General features: G+C 42.4%; 1 protein-coding gene across 1 annotated transcript in view; it reads left to right on the top strand.

The window, feature by feature from the left end:
* Window positions 1-19,768, top strand: part of ZSWIM6 (zinc finger SWIM-type containing 6) — a 124,794-nt gene that overhangs the window by 43,940 nt on the left and 61,086 nt on the right. The window contains exon 2 of the mRNA XM_075839334.1: window positions 2,839-3,195. Coding sequence (XP_075695449.1) covers window positions 2,839-3,195 — 357 coding nt within the window. The remainder of the gene's footprint in view (window positions 1-2,838; window positions 3,196-19,768) is intronic.

Here is a 19,768-nt window from a genome sequence, read left to right as displayed (position 1 = left end):
GGGTATTCCTACCACATGTCATCCCTAAAGGAGTAACTAGAAGCTTCCCCTCTTTAATGCTTCTGCCCTTGGGGAAAGTTTTTGAAGCTGCTTAAAGAGGCTCTGCCTATCTTGTACGTAATGTGATCGGCGCTGTAATGTAGATTACAGCAGTGGTTGCTATTTAGATATTACCTATTTTAGATTTATGCTAATGAGTTTCTTAATGGACAACTGGGTGTGTTTTACTTTTTGACCAAGTGGGCGTTGTACAGAGGAGTGTATGACGCTGACCAATCAGCGCCATACACTTCTCTCCATTGATTTCCTCAGCGCATAGGGATCCTGCTAGATCAGTATGTGCCGTCTTAGGCTATGTTCACACAGTTTTTTTGCAGGCGGAATTTCTGCCTCAAAATTCCGTTAGGAAGTTTGAGGCAGATTTTCCTCTCATCCAGGCCGATTTTTATTTTTTATTTTTTTTGACCCGTGGCCATTGAGAGCCGCGAAAAACGCTTTCTCTGCCTCCCATTGAAGTCAATGGGAGGTCAGAGGTGGAAACGCCCGAAGATAGGGCATGTCGCTGCTTTCTTTGAAATCAACGGGAGGCATTTTCGGGTAGTTTTTGACGAGTTTTTTGGTCAAAACTCTGTGAACATAGCCTTCTACTGACACATTAATGTTACTGAAGTGTTTAGACTGAATAGACATCCTGTCCTGGCTGGAAGGAATGTCTATTCACCATCTCGACACTTCGGTAACGTTTCTGTGGTACTTACAGCAGAGCAAGCCTAGTCTCGCGAGATCTCGCTGTAAATAACAGGTTACAGCGAGATTACGCTTTGCTCTGCTGTAAGTACCACACGTTAGTGAAGTGTCGGGATTGTGAATAGACATCCCGTCCTGGCTGGAATAAATGTTTATTCACTGTCTAAACACTTCAGTATTGTTAATGTGTCCGTATAAGACAGCACAAGGATCAAGCAGGATCCCTATGCGCTGAGGAAATGAATGGAGAAGTGTATGACGCTGATTGGTCAGCGTCATACACTCCTCTGTACACCGCCCACTTGGTCAAAAGTAAAAACACGCCCAGTTGGGCATTAAGAAAATCATTAGCATAAAGCTTAAATCTCTAATAACGTAAAAATAGATAGTTTTTCGAAATAAAAAGCACTGCTGTCACCTACATTACAGCGCTGATGTCCTTATGTAGGAGATAGGGCACTTATAATGGGGTGACAGAGCCTCTAAGTTCTATTTGTGTGGTGTTTGGAAATGTAGACTGAAACAAGACATCTATGAATCTATCGGAGTGTAATGAGTACCAAACACTGTAATCCATCAGTGCCAATCATTGTCTTTTACTCTAGGGGCTCTATAGTTGTGTCTCTAGGGGGCTTGTGTTTTAGGGCATTCCTTGGCATATGAGATCGCAAAGCCCTCTTTAAAATTAGGCCAATGTTCAAGGTGAGGCAGTAATTCTTTTATTTTTTATTTTTTTTTACAGTCCGGACCAAGTTACCCACTTTTAGGAACACTTGTGCTTAAACGTATATTCAGAAAGTGCGGTTAATTACCACAAAAAACTTCAGCGATTTTGCGCTAGTTACAATGATTTGACACCTCCGTCTTACCATAGCTGAAGATCCTGTGTGGTCAGCAACCGTTTTGAGGAAGACTGGAATAGTGATTTTATAAATGGATATGCAATCGCCTTAAGCCCTAGTTCAGGGTTTTTAAGGGAAATATATTAAAACAATATTTTTGTGATGAGTTGCTCTAGGCCAGGGAACCCGCATGTCCATCTCAATAATGGTGCCTTCCTAGTTCTGCGGTGGTTTTTCAAGGCTTTCTTCTATAGAGGGCTGCAGTGTTCACATTACATATGTGACCTTCATATTGAAGATCTTGTAATTGGTTAACCCTTTGTGCAATATTCATTCCTTGTTTAATGTGACTTTTCATGTGAAATCCACATACAGTTTGCACCCAAAGACATCCATTATGTTTTTTTTCCAGTTAAATCCATTTAACTCTGGCATTTTGGGCTTTGATTGTTGGAGCATGCATGTAAATTACATCGAATGTCCGTTTTGGCCAGCATCGCTTGGCTCCTCTTAACCAGGACTGATGGGTACTGAACGCACCTCATATCCTGCACTGATGAGAACTAATAGTGAGGTTTTGACTCCGAATGTGATACTGATAAAAAAAAAAGCAGTCAAGCACAGACCAATGTCCACCATGCAAGTTATGAACTTAGATGTGATAGTTTGCAGGTGGATCGTGCATGTCCGACACGCAGGACCCGCTGTCACTGAACCCGTCATGTCTGCGAGACTGACTGGTTCAATGAATAGCGAACAATACAGCTGTTTTGTATATATAAAATACAGAGCAGCTGTATCTAAAAAAATAAAATAAAAATAAAAAGTTTTTAATAAGTATTTACAAAGTTACTCAACACACTGATACACCTTTTTTTTTTTTTTTTTTTTTTTTTTTTTTTATTAATAAAAAAAATATTTCGCCTTTCAAAGGTTTACATAGCCTTTAAGTTTTAGTGGGTTTTTAAAAATAAATAAAATACCATCTTAGCCAATTGGTGACTGATGCCACTGTATGCCCGCCGTTAAATGTATGTCATGAGCTGTTCTATGTATTTTCATGACTTCTCTTGATGGATGCCATTATAGTGTGGGTGACAAGATGACACCGCTGGGCACTTACCACATGTATTACTCTCATTGCTGATCCTGTCATATTCAGATTTCATTCTTGTGCGTGCATGTGTGTATTATATAATATAATATTATATTTTGTGATTTTTGTCTAATTTATTTTTTTTCTTTAAAGGTTTTCATTTAAGCGGCACAGTGACTGAGCCAGCGATGCAGTCAGAACCGGAGTCCGTTTGCAATGTAGCCATCAGTTTTGACCGTTGCAAGATTACCTCAGTGACCTGCAGCTGTGGGAACAAGGACATCTTCTATTGTGCACATGTGGTGGCGCTGTCCTTATACCGCATCCGCAAGCCCGATCAGGTCAAGCTTCATCTTCCTATTTCAGAGACCCTCTTTCAAATGAACAGGGACCAGCTGCAGAAATTTGTACAGTATTTGATTACAGTTCACCACACGGAGGTCTTGCCGACCGCTCAGAAACTAGCAGATGAAATTCTGTCACAGAACTCTGAAATCAATCAAGTTCATGGTGAGTGGCCCTTCATTTGCTAAGATCACCCGCATTTTGTTTTCAGGATCATGGCTCTCCGGATTATTGCAGTGGGCACATTTTGTGTCTCTTCACATCTCCATTACATGGTCGTTATCCCTTCTGCTTTTTCTGGATTAACAAATTTGACGTCAAGTTAGAGCATGTGCTTCTCTCTGTACAGCATACACGTTCAGTCTGCTGACCACTTCCATATTTTTTTATCCCCCCCCCCCCCCCCCCATTTAGAATCTAATACTCGGAAAGCTTGGGAGTCTTTATGGTTATAGGTCTTAAGATGTTATTGGTGTGGGTCCGTTTATTTGGACCTCTGACCTTGTGGTCACGTTACTTGGAAACCTGCAAATTTACCTTGATCTAAGTTTCCTGAAGGCCCCATCCTTAATAGTATCTGCACTTGTTGCCTTCTCAAGTGTGCACAGATATTTTGGCTTCATGTGAAAGATGTGGGGACCGGGTGTTTAAATTTGACCTATCTGCTTAGTGTATCCTGTCTGTTGGAGCTGATATAACGGATACTTGCTGGAGCGGTGTCCACAGGAGTATATTGTGTAGAAATGATAACGCCACGAACTGCCTTTCAAGCGTTGTGGCAGATCCTCTCAATGTCTTGACGTGTGAAAGTAGCGACTGTGGTTAATATGCAGGTAAACCAAGCCATTTTTAAGCATTTGCACTTGAGGGATATAATTTTTTTTGCCTAAATTATCCAGCAGTGTATGATTAGATACGTCTCCATACCACGACATACACCACCCAGTAGACTGACCTAATGCTTACCTATGTTGGTACATTGTAACAACCCTCAGCTGTGTGAGTGGCACCGATCAGCCTGGAGTCCAGGACATGGGTAAGATTATAAATTCTGTGTTTAGTTCAGCTTTGACGCATTGGAACAAAGTGCAGCAGTGTAAAAGTGCCAAGTTAAGATTGTGACGTATTTATATATGGTTTATTTGGAAAATGTTGTCTCCCCCATCTTGTTTCACATGGTTTTTAGGTATCTGCCTGCACTTTGACAACTTGTAGTCCTCCTGTCTCGTTCTGGAAAAGGATTTAAGCAGGCCATTACCAGGTGCAACAAGCAGGGTCTCTTCTTGGACACCAGAAACCTTCATCTCTGTACCTTTTCGGGTTATGTTTCGTTGCGATCATGGTCGTCTTGGCTGCATCTTTCCACTTTCCACCTGCAGTCTAAAATTGTGACCGCTCCTACATCACTGGGAGCTCGGAGCTGTAGAGTAGGCCAAAGTTACACCGTGTAATACAGATGGTCGTAAAATGCGCAGTTAAAGTTAAGACTGAAGGGGTGGAAAAGACTCTGACCAAAGCCAACGCACACCATTGCTCTGAAAATGAGGACTCCGCTTATTCCATAAATTGCTGGGCAGCCGTGTAACTATATACAATCCCTATATAACTATACAAGCTCTACAATCTTTCACCCTTTATTTTTTTTGCTCTGTTCCCTTCGCTTGTAAACCTACCATTGTCTACCAGCCGTACCATGTGTGGATTCAGAGTTGTATTGCATTTCAGTCCATACAGGGATTTATTTTTCCACTCCATACAGGGAAATATTTGTATGTCAAGTGTACTTTTTATAAAAAAAAATCTTTTTTCCTGGTAATGAAGTTTCTAAAAGGCAAAATCAACAGAGGAAAAACAAAGTGACTAGGCAGCTTGCTAGTAAAATGGAGGAGACCAGAGGGGCACAGATGCCAAACTATTCAACCAAATTCTTGGAGACAGACTCACCACAGGGACCAAGACATTCCTCTATGAGCCAGTACTGTGGGGGTCTGATAAGATGACCTCAAATGTGACTCTCTACCATGAATGTTCACAAGTCGAGCCAGACATGGCTGCAGAGATTCGCTTTGTCTACGTATTCAGTATAGTCCTGCCTTTGCCATCATACTGGCTGGTGACCTTTTATTTTATTTCTTTATTTATATATTGCTTTAATGAAAAAAAATTGGTATAAACTTGAACCAAAGATTAATTGATGCATCAGAATTCCCAAATTTTCTTTAGTAACCATAGAAGCATGGATTGTTGGTGTATTACCTACATTTATGGCCCCCTCTTATGGGATCTACGTGCTACCCTATGAATTTACTTGCTATACGAAGATTTTGTAGTACAGTAGATCCCAGAGTTATAAAAAATATTAAGCCTAAAAGCTCTACAGGATTTTTCACTTTGTTTTTTTTCCTTTGCTTCACAAATTTTGACATTTTGTTTACTCCGTGTTCATAGCAGCTTTCAAAATTCCAATGTCTGGCTGGTGCTCAACAGCTAAGCACTTAAAGAGGCTCTGTCACCAGATTTTGCAACCCCTATCTGCTATTGCAGCAGATCGGCGCTGCAATGTAGATTACAGTAACGTTTTTATTTTTAAAAAACGAGCATTTTTGGCCAAGTTATGACCATTTTTGTATTTATGCAAATGAGGCTTGCAAAAGTCCAAGTGGGTGTGTTTACAGTAAAAGTCCAAGTGGGCGTGTATTATGTGCGTACATCGGGCGTTTTTACTACTTTTACTAGCTGGGCGTTCTGATGAGAAGTATCATCCACTTCTCTTCACAACGCCCAGCTTCTGGCAGTGCAGACACAGCCGTGTTCTCGAGAGATCACGCTGTGTCGTCACTCTCAGGTCCTGCATCGTGTCGGACACATCGGCACCAGAGGCTACAGTTGATTCTGCAGCAGCATCAGCGTTTGCAGGTAAGTAGCTACATCGACTTACCTGCTAACGCCGATGCTGCTGCAGAATCAACTGTAGCCTCTGGTGCCGACGTGTCCTCGCTCGTCCGACACGATGCAGGACCTGTGAGTGACGACACAGCGTGATCTCTCGAGAACACGGCTGTGTCTGCACTGCCAGAAGCTGGGCGTTCTGAAGAGAAGTGGATGATACTTCTCGTCAGAACGCCCAGCTAGTAAAAGTAGTAAAAACGCCCAGATGTACGCACATAATACACGCCCACTTGGACTTTTGCAAGCCTCATTTGCATAAATACAAAAAAGGTCATAACTTGGCCAAAAATGCTCGTTTTTTAAAAATGAAAACGTTACTGTTATCTACATTGCAGCGCCTATCTGCTGCAATAGCAGATAGGGGTTGCAAAATCTGGTGACAGAGCCTCTTTAAAGAGGCTCTGTCCCCAGATTATCAAATCCCTATCTCCTATTGAATATGATCGGTGCTGCAATGTAGATAACAGCAAAGTTTTTGTTTTTTGAAAAACGATCATTTTTGCCAAAGTTATGAGCAATTTTATATTTATGCAAATGAGCTTTTCAATGGCCAACTGGGCGTGTTTTCTCGTTTTACCAACTGGGCGTGTATTGTGTTTTTACCAACTGGGCGTTGTGACGAATCCGCATCATACACTTCTTATCGTTCCCACCCAGCTTCTTTCACTGCAGAAATACAGCGTGACGTCACCCACCGGTCCTTCAACATTGTCGTCGGACAAAGCAGATACATCGGCTCCAGGCGTCCAAAAGGTTAATCTGCTCGTCTCTAGGGAGTTTGCTATTCTTACCTGCACATACCCTGCACTGACACCTGGAGCTGATGTGTCTTCTCTCTTCCGACGCCAAGGTTGAAGGACCTGTGGGTGACGTCACGCTGTGTGTCTGCAGTGAAATAAGCTGGGTGGGAATGATGAGAAGTGTATGATGCTGATTCGTCAGCGTCATACACTTCTATTCACAACGCCCAGTTAGTAAAAACACAATACATGCCCAGTTGGTAAAACGAGAAAACACGCCCAGTTGTCTATTGAAAAGCTCATTTGCATAAATATAAAATTGCTCATAACTTGGGCAAAAATGATCGTTTTTCAAAAAACAAAAACTTTGCTGTTATCTACATTGCAGCGCCGATCATATTCAATAGGAGATAGGGATTTGATAATCTAGTGACAGAGCCTCTTTAAAGAGGCTCTGTCACCAGATTAGAAGAGCCCTATCTTCTACATAATCTGATCGGCGCTGTAATGTAGATAACAGCAACGTTTTTTTGTTTTTTGAAAACGATCATTTTTGCCCAAGTTATGAGCAATTTTATATTTATGCTAATTCGTTTCTTAATGACCAACTGGGTGTGTTTTTACTTTTGGGATTTAGATGCATTCACTTTATAGTAAGATACCAATCCAAAACTAGAAATAATTTGAGAGATTTCCCTCAGGGAGGACAAAGGGTCAGTAATAGTCAAAATAATATCATCCGCGAATAAGCCAATTTTATGTTGTCGAAATCCCACTGGAATACCGCGAATTAGCAAATTAGATCGTATAGACTCTGCCAGAGGTTCCATAACCAATGTGAATAATAAGGGGGGTAACTGGCATCCCTGCCTAGTGCCATTGGTAATATGGAAGGGGGTGGACAGGAAACCATTCGAAAGGACTTTAGCCGTAGGTTGGGTCTATAACGCTTGTATAGCTTTAAATATGTTCCCGACAAATCCAAACTTCGTCAAGGTCGAAAATGCAAACCCCCAATATATTCTATCGAACGCCTTCTCTGCGTCCAGGGTAAGTAGGAGAGAAGGCGCTCGAGATTGTCCTACCTTAGTTATGAGATTGATTATCCGCCTAGTCCCGTCAGGAGCTTGTCTCCCTTTTGTGAAACCAACTTGATCAGAGTGGACTAGTGTGGGCAGAATGTCTATTAATCGGGTGGCTAGGAGTTTAGCATATAACTTAGTGTCACAGTTAAGAAGGGAGATAGGTGTAAAATTGGCCGGTGTTGTAGGAGATTTCCCTGGTTTAGGGATTGTCACTATCGTGGCTTCCAGCATTTCCTGGGGCATACTGCCATTGCCTTATTGAAGACTGCAGTTAGATGGGGAGCCAGAATATGACCAAAGGTTCTGTAGTATTCGTTAGAGAACCCATCTGGGCCAGGGGATTTATTGGTTTTAGATAAGTGGATTGTTTTAGATACTTCTAAAGGAGAGAGAGGGGCATTTAAACTAGATAGTTGGTCCTGAAATAAGGAAGGCAATTGAACCGACTCTAAAAAGGTTTGGATATCCCTATCTGATGGTTGTCGAGTTTGGGGATCTGACCGCAAATTATATAATTTAGAGTAGTAGGAGCTAAATTGGTCCGCTATTGTTTGGGGGTTGATAATCCTCGACCCGTCTACCAATGAGTCTAGATGTGTGGTTTTAGTTTTAAGTTGATGTTGTTTCATTCTTCTCGCCATTAGTTTACTCGTTTTATTATAGGAAGTGTAATAATTCAACCTTAGGGCTGCAATTTTTTTGTCGCATTCGTCTGAGGAGGGCTTTCAAATTCCTTCTAAGAGTCATGAGTTTATCATGTAGGGAGGATGCCTTAGTTTGTTGGAGCTCCTGTTCCACAGAGCGCATTTCAGCCAGTAAAGATGCCAAAGCGGCCATTTTCAATTTTTTTTATATCTTGCCCCCCTGTTGTATCAAGAACCCCCTCATAACTGCTTTATGTGCGTTCCATAGAGTGAATGGGCTTAGGTCTGGGAATCCATTTAATAAGAAATATTCCCGCAATTGGGAGGAGATGTTCTCCTTATACTTGGGAAGACTAATAAGAAAGTTATTTATCCGCCATGAAAATCTTGGTGAGGGGGCGGATCCTAAAGAGCATGAGATATGTGGTAGCGTGATCTGACCATGTTATTTGTCCTATCTCAGAAGCTTTAATTCATGATATAGAAGTCCTGTCCACTATAAAAAAAGGTCTATTCTGGAGAAGGAACGATGTCTTGTGGAATAAAAGGTGAATTCTCTTGAAGAGGAATTCATGCAACGAAACGTGTCATATAAATCCTCCTTGAGTAACCATGGGGATAGTCGGGGGAGACCTTCTGCCCTGATTAGTAGAGTCCCATTCAGCATCTGGGATTATATTGAAATCCCCACAAATTATAAGCTTCCCTTGCATAACCCTACGAAAGTTTTGTTGAGGAAGCGTATTTGGGACGCGTTTGGAGATGCTAGCAATAGTGACTGGGCAATTGTTGAGCAGACCCACCAGGACCAAAAATCTCCCCCGCTCATCAATAACCGACGATTGCAATTGAAAGGACACTGTGTCTTTAAAGGCTAGCAACACTCCCGCCTTTTTTTGTCCGCATTAGATGTGTATATTAACGGAAATCTATGATGGGTGAATTTGGGACAGTGGGACTTGGCGAAATGTGTCTCTTGTAGACATACAATGTCAGTGTTAGAAGCTAAAACATCTCTCCATACTGATGCTCTCTTAAAGGGAGAATTAAGCCCTCTGGCGTTCAAAGACATAAATTTAACCGCCATAAGTAAGACATGTAAAGTTCCCTCTATATATCCACAAGGGTATTAGATATTTGCTAGTATATAACCATATCATGCTGGACACAAATAACAGTAATCTCAGAGAAGCAGTTTCAAGGGAGGAGGACAGGGAAGGAAAGGAGAAACTGTAGAAAGTTCAACATCACTTAGTGAGAAGAGTGACACCGCCAAACAACCTGGCTGAGAGTCACCAAAGACAAGTGGGGGAAAGAGTCTCTTGGACACCATCACGATCTCCATTCAGCAGCAAATACTCCGGAAAGAAATCAAGGTCGGGAGTTCCCAATCCATTCCTGCGGAAGCCTTGAGGGGGACCTCCTAGCAGGAGCCGCAGCAGGCGATATAGGTGCGAGTCCCCATTTGCGAAGTAGGGCGGATCCCTCTTCCGTATCTGCCATGGTGTGCAAGACTCCATTCTTGTACACCAGTAATTTGGTAGGAAATCCCCATCTGTATCCCACGTCGTTCTTCCTCAAGGCCAGTGTAATAGGCAGAAATTTCCTCCTAGCTTGCAGAGTCATTTGGGACAGATCCGCATAAACGTGTATCTTCTCATAAGGTGCAGGTAGAGCAGGCATTCGTCGGGTAGCAGACATAAGAGAATCTTTGGTATGAAAAAAGTGGATCCTTGCTATCACATCCCTTGGCAGATCAGTAGGAATAGATTTAGGTTTAGGGAGCCTATGAGCTCTATCAATAATAAGATCCTCTGGTTTGGAAGAAGGTATCACATCTTTTATAAGTTGCTGCAAATATGCAGTAAGGTTGGGAGGTTGGACCGACTCTGGAATTCCTCTAAATTTAACATTGTTTCCTCCTATTGCGATCTTCCAAGTCTGCCAGCTTGTGCTTTAGAGTTTGCATTTCTTCTTCCAAAGATACATGAGCGTCTACTATATCGTTATGTGCATTAGTGAGTTCACTCATTTTAGACTCCACGTGGTCTACTCTGTCACCCAGGTCATCAATAGCGTTAGAAAGCTTTGAGGAGAATCCTAAAAGATCACTTTGAAAGGAGCCCCTTAGGGCTAATACCACATTTTTTATAAAGGCTTCTGAAGCAGCTTGATCAGAGGAAGGTATATCTTCTATAGCCACTGGTTGTGGAAACATATCCTCGGTACAAGGGCTTTGGGCAGCTGTGAGACCTGCAGGACTGGGGAGGGGAGACCCCCCTGAGGCACGAGGGGAGGATGCCATTTTAGGTGTGGGGATGGCTGTTGTTTCAGCAGAGCGTCCTTTCCCTATGAAAGCTGTGGCTGGAGAATCTGATTCTACGTCCCCACAGGGCATAGACTCACCCTCCCTTGTTATCCTAGAGCGCTCTCCATCCGATTCTCCTTCAGGCGAGGAAGGGAAGACGGGCGGGACCTCGGCAGAGGAAGGCGCCTCACCGCCATGCTTGTTCTCCTTCGCGGAGAAGAAGTCAGTGAGACGCTTGGGTCCCGTTTTCAGAGACTTCGTCCGGTTCATCATGCTGCCGCACTTTCGAGGATAGCATGACTGGTAATCCGTTAAGTATTTTGTGTCGCTAAGGTCGTCGCTTTGAGATCTCAGAGCGGAGCTCAAGGAGATGCGACCGCTCTGTTCGGCATCCAAGCCGCGCCCCGGTGTGTGTTTACTTTTGACCAACTGGGTGTGTTTTTACTTTTGACCAAGTGGGCGTTGTGAAGAGAAGTGTATGACAGTGACCAATCAGCGTCCTACACTTCTCATTGTTACAGCGTGATTATGCAGTGAAAGAAGCTGGACTGGAACAATGAAGTGTATGACGCTGATTGGTCAGTGTCATATATTTCTCTTCCCAACGCCCAGTTGGTCATTAAGAAACTAATTCGCATAAATCTAAAATTGCTCATAACTTGCTCAAAAATGATTGTTGTTCTAAATAAAAACCACTGCTGTTATCTACATTACAGCGCTCATCAGATTATGTAGGAGATAGAGCATTTATAATCTGGTGACAGAGCCTCTTTAAATAGTTGAACCAAGTTCCCACAATCCACTGCTCTCTAGAAACCAGTAGAATCCTGACATTTTCTTTGGATGTGAATGGAGAAGCCATGAAATATATGTAAAGCAAGGTATTGTTCTTACTTGCATGTTCTATCTGCATCCGTGAACTCCAACCAATGTCTATCCAGCAGAACTAAAAATCCCAGCATGACCAGAGCCACTTGACTAGTTGTAGTTAAACATCTAGAAATGTATAAATAAAAAAAAATCTTAATTCTGCCCATAGTGACCATCCATTACTGTTACCAATCTTATGGCTTCCTTACAAGCTATTTTTGTTTAGCTTATTGATCCTTTGATAATACATTCTGTATACAAATAGGCATCTAGCCGTCCATTACTGGGGTGTAGATTCTGTTCTGTAGACGCCTCCCTTCAATAATTAGGCAGTTATATGGCCGTTTCACACCGAGCCTCCATGTTGAATTGTCATGAGCAGCTGGTTCTGGGAAGGTGAGATGACATTATACCATAAAATGAGATGTGTGCAAATCAGAAGTGTCAATGAAAGTATTGTTCGACAGCAAAATATCACAAGGGGGATTTTTACCTGGCGCATTTTGTGCCAAGATTTTTTTTTTTTGCAAGGATGTGAGTTTTTCTATAGCTACTCATAGCTATGCTCCATACAACCAGCGTTATGTATCCTTCAGAGGTCATATCTTCGACTTCTAAGGGGAAATATTAGAACATTTCCCCTAAAATCACCAGTGTGGACTACTTTTTATTTTTTTTAATTTTATTTTTCCTGGTGTATTTAGGTGGAAGCCACATTGACATTACTTTCACAGCCTCACGAATGATGAATCTGCGCAGTAATGAAGCAGAATGATAGGCGGATGCGCCATTTGTATAACAAGGCAGACTTTTCAGGAAGCAAGCAAAGTTAGGTGGTGGCCACGGAGACCCGGACTGTGGCCTTTAGGGTGGCCATGCTTCAGTAGTGTGCTGCAGAAACAAGAGCAGCTTGGCCAGACTGCGCATGGATTTACTGCAATTCGATGCAATTCTGCTTTGTGGTTTTCGGCTGCGTGGCCTGTTCAGATGAAGCCCCTGGTTTCCATGTCAAATACTGCATCGTAGAACCGCTCAGCTTCTGTGTATGGGAACCCTCAATGGTGGTTGCAAAATGTACCCAGAAACAACTTCACATTTGAGGGCTTTCATTTTCTGGTATGTTTTTTTTTATTTTTTTTTGTTTGCATCCCTTCATTAATTGTTCAGTGTAGGGGGCCAACACTTTGGAATATTACATTTTTTATTTTTTTTTTTAGAAACCATTTAGGTGTTAATGGCACCTGTTTGTTCTTATGGCAGAGGTGAAGAAACCAGCAAACTTTAGGCATCATTCACACGGCGCTCTGAGTCCATACAATTGCGTGTTTCTCACACATACTCCCCTAGAAGCAATGTTGGCAGGGGGAATAGCTCCGAAGCAGCGTGCCATGATGACTGTGTATGGGGCCTTATAGTTTGCAGCTTGCTTTTGGTCTGTCACAATATCCTCTTATTTAGATAGTGATGGTTTTTATTTGCCAGCCGCTTTGAAGAATGTTATTGGGAGTTTCATAGCCAAAGAGGCCTTTTGTACTTGTGCCCTATGGCCTGATACACCATGGTCATGTTGCATAACTGCATGTGTTGCCCTAGGCTATGGGACTTAAAAAGAGACTCAATGCATTTGTTTGTTTTTCACACTGGTATCCTTAATGGAGTCAGCAGCCAAGTGTAATCTTATCACAGCCATAAAAGCAAACATGTTAACTTTCTCAATAAACAAATACACATTTCTCTAAAGTACGACCCTAGCAAAGCTTTGCCCTGCTGGAACGCATTCTCCTCCCTTTGAAGTTTTCCCTGGTCTGTTGTGGCAAGTCTGCGCCTCATCCTTGACTTTACATTCCACCGAAGATTTTTCATGTCAGGAATTTCGGTACTTTTCCGTGATCATTACCAGAGCTGTAGGTTCTTGCTGACTACTGGCTCACATCATGAATTGTGTGTGGGGTTATGATAAGTGTGTGTATAATAAGTCTACACACCCCTGTTAAAATGAGTTTTTGTCATGTCAAAAAAATCAGTACAAGATGAATCCCTTCAGAACTGAAATCATTTAGAGGGGAAAAATAAAAATAACAAAACTACAATGTGGTTGCATAAGTGTGAACACCCTCTTAGGGAATGTCGTTGGGTTCAGAATTAGCCAATCACATTTAAACTAGTGTTAAATAGTAGTCTGTACGCAGCTGTCATTATTTAAAGTGATTCTGAGTAACCCCATATAAAGTTCAGCTATTCTATTATGATTTTCCTGACATTTTCTTTGTTGCATGTGACCGCAAAAGCCATGGTCCGTAAAGAGCTTACAACACATCAAAGGGATCTGATTGTTTGAAAGGCATCAGTCAGGAGAGGGGTACCAAAGAATTTCCAAGGCATTAGATATAACATGGAACACAGTGAAGATGGTCATCAAGAAGTGGATTACATTTGGCACAACAGTGACATTACCAAGAACTGGACGTCCCTCAACTTGATGAAAAGACCAGACAAATATTGGTCTGGGAGGCTACCAAGAAGTCTACAGCAACATTAAAGGGAATGTGTTGCCAGAAAAACATGTTGTTTTTTTTTTAAAATTAAACATTTAGTGTGTAGGTGATTAAACATTGTTCAAATTTTTTTTATTTTTTTCACGAGTCAGGAAATATTATAAATTAATTCTAATTTATAACATTTCCCATTTCTGGTCACTAGATGGAGCTATTCCCAAAATTGCAGCATTGCAAAATTGGGTAAAAAGCCCTTGCTCTAGTGAGCTCTCAGCATCCCCCCCCTCCTTTATCCTGGCTAGTGCCGGGATAAACGAGGGGTTTGAACGGTGTAACCTCCTACACTGTGTCGCCATTTTTTGAGCTAACACACAGTGTAGTAGGTTTACATACAGTAGTAAACACACACAAACACGAACATACATTGAAATCTCTTACCTGCTCCTGCCGCCAAGGCTCCCTCCGGCCCGTCCGCTCCGTCTGCTGCCGCTGGTCCAAGTGCACAAGTCCGGAAGCCGCGACCGGAAGTAGTAATCTTACTGTCCGGCCGCGACTTCCGGTCCACAGGAAAATGGCGCCGGACGGCTCCAATTTCAAATTGGACTGTGTGGGAGCGGCGCATGCGCAGTTCCCACACAGACGCCGTACACACAAGTGAATGGGACGGGAGCCGTTCGCAGTCCCTATGGGACTGTGGCTGCCGTATTCCATGTCTGCATGTGTCGTTAATCAACACATACAGAAATGGAACAAAAAATGGCAGCCCCCATAGGGAAGAAAAAGTGTAAAAATAAGAAAAAGTAAAACACAAACACACAAATAAATATAAACGTTTTTAATAAAGCACTAACATCTTTAACATATAAAAAAATAATTTGTGATGACACTGTTCCTTTAAAGGAGCTGCAGGACTTTGTCAGGTACTATTTGTTTAGTTCATGTGACAAAAATCTCCTGTATTCTTCATATGTCTGGGTTGTGGGGTAGGGTGGCAAGACTGAACCCTTTTCTAACAAAGAAAAGCATCCAAGCCCAGCTATGTCTTGCAAAGACCTACATCAAGTCTGCCAAAAGCATGTGGGAAAACATGTTCTGGTCTGAGACCAAGGTTGTAATTTTTGGCCGTAATTCCAAACTGTATGTTTGGCGCAAAGCCAACACTGCGAGTCCTCAAAAGAACACCATACCCACAGTGAAGCATGGTGGAGGCAGCATTATGCTCTGGGACTGTTTTTATGCAGCTGGAACTGGGGCTTTAGTCAAGGTGGAGGGAATTATGAACCGTTCCAAATATCAGTCAATATTGGCACAAAACTTGCAGGCCTCTACTAAAAAGCTGAAGATTAAGAGGAATTTCACCCAAAGCATACCTCCAAATCAACAAAAGAATGGCTTCACCAGAAGATCAAAGTTTTGGTCTAATCCGCATCATGCACTTCTCCATTAATTTACACTGCACTAGCAATATAGCTATATCGTTGTGTGCAGCTACATACACACACACACACACTAAAATTACTGCAGTGTCCTGATAATGAATCTCGTTTACATCATAATCTCGTGAGATTACGTTTGCCTTGCTGGAAATCTCACAGAAAAGATTCAGACGTGTCAGGATTCTGAATAAACATCACGTCCAGGCTGGTAGTGATGTATATTCATTATCAGGACACTGCAGTAATGTTAGTGTGTGTGTGTGTGTGTGTGTGTGTGTGTGTGTATGTAGCTGCACATAACTATATTGCTAGTGCAGTGTAAATGAATGGAGAGTAGTGCATGACTCTGGTCAGCTTCATACACTCCTCTGTACAACGCCCACTTGGTCTAATGTAAAAACACGCCCACTTGGGCATTTAGAAACTAATTTGCATAAAGCTAAAAATCGCTCAAAGTGGTAAAAATAGATCTTTTTTCTAAATAAAAAGCATTACTGTCACCTACATTACAGCGCCCATCTCCTTATGTAGTAGGGCACTTATGATGTGGTGACAGAGCCTCTTTAAGGCTGGGTTCACACTGAGCTTTATGCAGGAGGAAAATCTGCCTCAAAATTCCGTTTGGAATGTGTAAACTGGTCCTAAAGGTGGAAAAAGTTCTGAAATGATTCATCTTGTACTGATTTTGTAACATGAGGTAAACTTGGCATTTTAATGGGCGTGTAGATTTTTTTTTTTGTGTGTGTGTGTGTGTGTGTGTGTGTGTGTGTGTATATGTATGTATGTGTATGTGTATATATATAATAATTTTATTATGTATGTGTAGAAGAAATCCCACAGCACTCCAATGGTTAAAAAAAAACCGTGTGTTTTTATTGTCAAGACCTGCAACGTTTCCGTCCTGCTATAGGACCTTATGGGATTGAGTAAATAGACAGGTGGACGTTGGCACTGGTGTGGTCCCAGATCAGTCACAATCTTTATGTATTTCCTCATGGTTTTTCAAGAGCTCTGCTTGCTCAGTAGGGGCAATAATAATTTACTTTCATTGGTCCATGGTCATGTGATGGACACACAGGTTCTGGAATCGTTTGACACAGGTGCACGGCTTGTTACAGTATGTGTCTATCACATGACCATGGACAGAACTTTATCCGCTGGAAGTAAACACTGAATGTTCCTACTGAATAACAAGCCGAGATCTTGAAATCCGTGAGGAATTAATCTAGAAAGTATTTTGGAGAATTGTAACTTTTAATTATAAAACAACCCCTTTTAAGTTTACCTCCCCATTTCAAGAGGCTCTGTCACCACATTATAAGTGGCCTATCTTGTACATAATGTGATCGGCGCTGTAATGTAGATTACAGCAGTATTTTTTTATTTAGAAAAACTATCATTTTTGACGGAGTTATGACCTATATTGGCTTAATGCTAATGACTTTCTTAATGGACAACTGGGCGTGTTTTACTTTTTGACCAAATGGGCGTTGTGGAGAGAAGCGTATGACACCAATCAGTGACCAATCCGCGTCATACACTTCTCTCCATTTATTCTGCACATAGTGAACACCACAGGTTTACTATGTGCAGTTACTGAAGTGTCCTGACAATGAATAGACATTACCTCCAGCCAGGACGGGATGCGTATTCCTAATCCTGACACTTCTCTGACGTCTGTGGTTGATTTACAGCAGAGCTGGCGTAGTCACTATGCCTGCTGTGCTGTAAATCAACCACAGACGTCAGAAATGTCAGCATTCTGAATACACATCCCGTCCTGGCTAGAGGTAATGTCTATTCATTGTCAGGACACTTCAGTAACTGCACATAGTGAACGCAGGTTTACTATGTGCAGAGTAAGGCCTCGTTTACATGAGCGTGATATACGTGCGTGCGACGCGCGTGCTTTTCACGCGTGTCGTACGCACCTATATTAGTCTATGGGGGCATGCAGACAGTCCGTGAGTTTTGCTCAGCGTGAGTCCGCTGAAAAAAAACTCACGACATGTCCTATCTTTGTGCGCTGTTCGTGCATCACGCAGCCTTTGAAGTTAATGGGTGCGTGAAAACCATGCATGCCGCACGGAAGCACTTCCGTGCGAACTACGTGATTCGCGCAACAGCTGTCAAACTCTGACTGTAAACATCCAAACGAGTGTCATAATGATGGCGGCTGCGAGAAAATCTCGTAGCCGTGCATCATATGCTGATGACACCCGCAGCTAAGTGCATTTTGCGCACTCAAAACGCAGCATTTTTTTGCGTGCGCAAAACGCACACGCTCGTGTAAATCAGGCCTAAATGAATGGGGAGAAGTGTATGATTCTGATTGGTCAGCGTCATACACTTCTCTCCACAACGCCCCCTTGGTCAAAAGTAAAAACACGCCCAGTTGGGCATTAGTCATTAGCATAAAGCTAATATAGGTCATAACGCCGTCCAAAAATGATAGTTTTTCTAAATAAAAACCACTGCTGTAATCTACATTACAGCGCCAATCACATCATATACAATATAGGGCACTTATAATGTGGTGACAGAGCCTCTTTAAAGGTTATATGTAGCAAAATGGCACAATCTGGTGAATGCAGAAAGAACTTTCCTTTTGACCTACTGCTTTGTCTTTAAAGAGGCTCTGTCACCAGATTTTGCAACCCCTATCTGCTATTGCAGCAGATCGGCGCTGCAATGTAGATTACAGTAACGTTTTTATTTTTTAAAAACGAGCATTTTTGGCCAAGTTATGACCATTTTCGTATTTATGCAAATGAGGCTTGCAAAAGTCCAAGTGGGCATTTATTATGTGCGTACATCGGGGCGTTTTTACTACTTTTACTAGCTGGGCGTTCTGACGAGAAGTATCATCCACTTCTCTTCAGAACGCCCAGCTTCTGGCAGTGCAGACACACAGCGTGTTCTCCAGAGATCACGCTGTGACGACACTCACTTCCTGCCCCAGGTCCTGCATCGTGTCGGACGAGCGAGGACACATCGGCACCAGAGGCTTCAGTTGATTCTGCAGCAGCATCGGCGTTAGCAGGTAAGTCGATGTAGCTACTTACCTGCAAACGCTGATGCTGCTGCAGAATCAACTGTAGCCTCTGGTGCCGATGTGTCCTCGCTCGTCCGACACAATGCAGGACCTGTGAGTGACGTCACAGCGTGATCTCTCGAGAACACGGCTGTGTCTGCACTGCCAGAAGCTGGGCGTTGTGAAGAGAAGTGGATGATACTTCTCGTCAGAACGCCCATCTAGTAAAAGAAGTAAAAACGCCCAGATGTACGCACATAATACACGCCCAGTTGGACTTTTGCGAGCCTCATTTGCATAAATACAAAAATGGTCATAACTTGGCCAAAAATGCTCGTTTTTTAAAAATAAAAACGTTACTGTAATCTACATTGCAGCGCCGATCTGCTGCAATAGCAGATAGGGGTTGCAAAATCTGGTGACAGAGCCTCTTTAACCCCTTTAAGGGGTTGTCCAGCCACAGTCTGCTGCTGATCTAGCCACAGGTCACGGATAGGTCATCCGTATATGACAGTTGGGGGTCCAAAACCAGAACCCCACATTGATCAACTGGAGCGGCTACCTCCTGGGCATCGGATGTTATGCACTGAATGCAGTGTTCAGAGCCAATAGCCGGAGCTCATAACTGTTTTTGATTTTTTTTGTTTGCTTTAGCTGTATGAGACTTCTTTTTATTTTTGCAGGAGGAGTTTTACTTTTATGTAGCTGCTATTTTTTAGTACAGTGACATCTTTTATTTTGTTCCTGCGCCTTTACCAAAAACACTTATTTTTTTTTTTTTATTTTTTTATTTTTTTTTACTTTGATCCCACTATGTGCCAGTACATTAGCCTATGTACTGATCGTAGTACACAGGTAGTTAGAACATAGTTCGGTATGCCCTAACCGTTAATATGGGAAGCAGAGATGATAGAATAGTGGTGCACTCCAATCCAGGGGCATGGTCCCAGCCTCCCCAATGGTACAGAAAAAGTGGAAACGGTGGGCAGCACCCCGTTAGGCCCCATGCACCCGACTGTAAAAATGATCCGTAATTGCGGACTGTAGTATTGTCCAACATTATGGATCCATTCACTTCTATTGGCCGCAGACACCTTTCCGTATCGCTACGGATGGGTGTCCGTGCCATAGAAATGTTCCATAATTTTCTGAACATGTCCGTCGTTTTGCATTTTAC

This window comes from Rhinoderma darwinii, chromosome 1, assembly GCF_050947455.1.
Source record: "Rhinoderma darwinii isolate aRhiDar2 chromosome 1, aRhiDar2.hap1, whole genome shotgun sequence".
Taxonomy (NCBI): domain Eukaryota; kingdom Metazoa; phylum Chordata; class Amphibia; order Anura; family Rhinodermatidae; genus Rhinoderma; species Rhinoderma darwinii.
The sequence above is the reverse complement of the archived record's forward strand: the minus strand, read 5'-3'. Positions and strand labels throughout refer to the sequence as shown.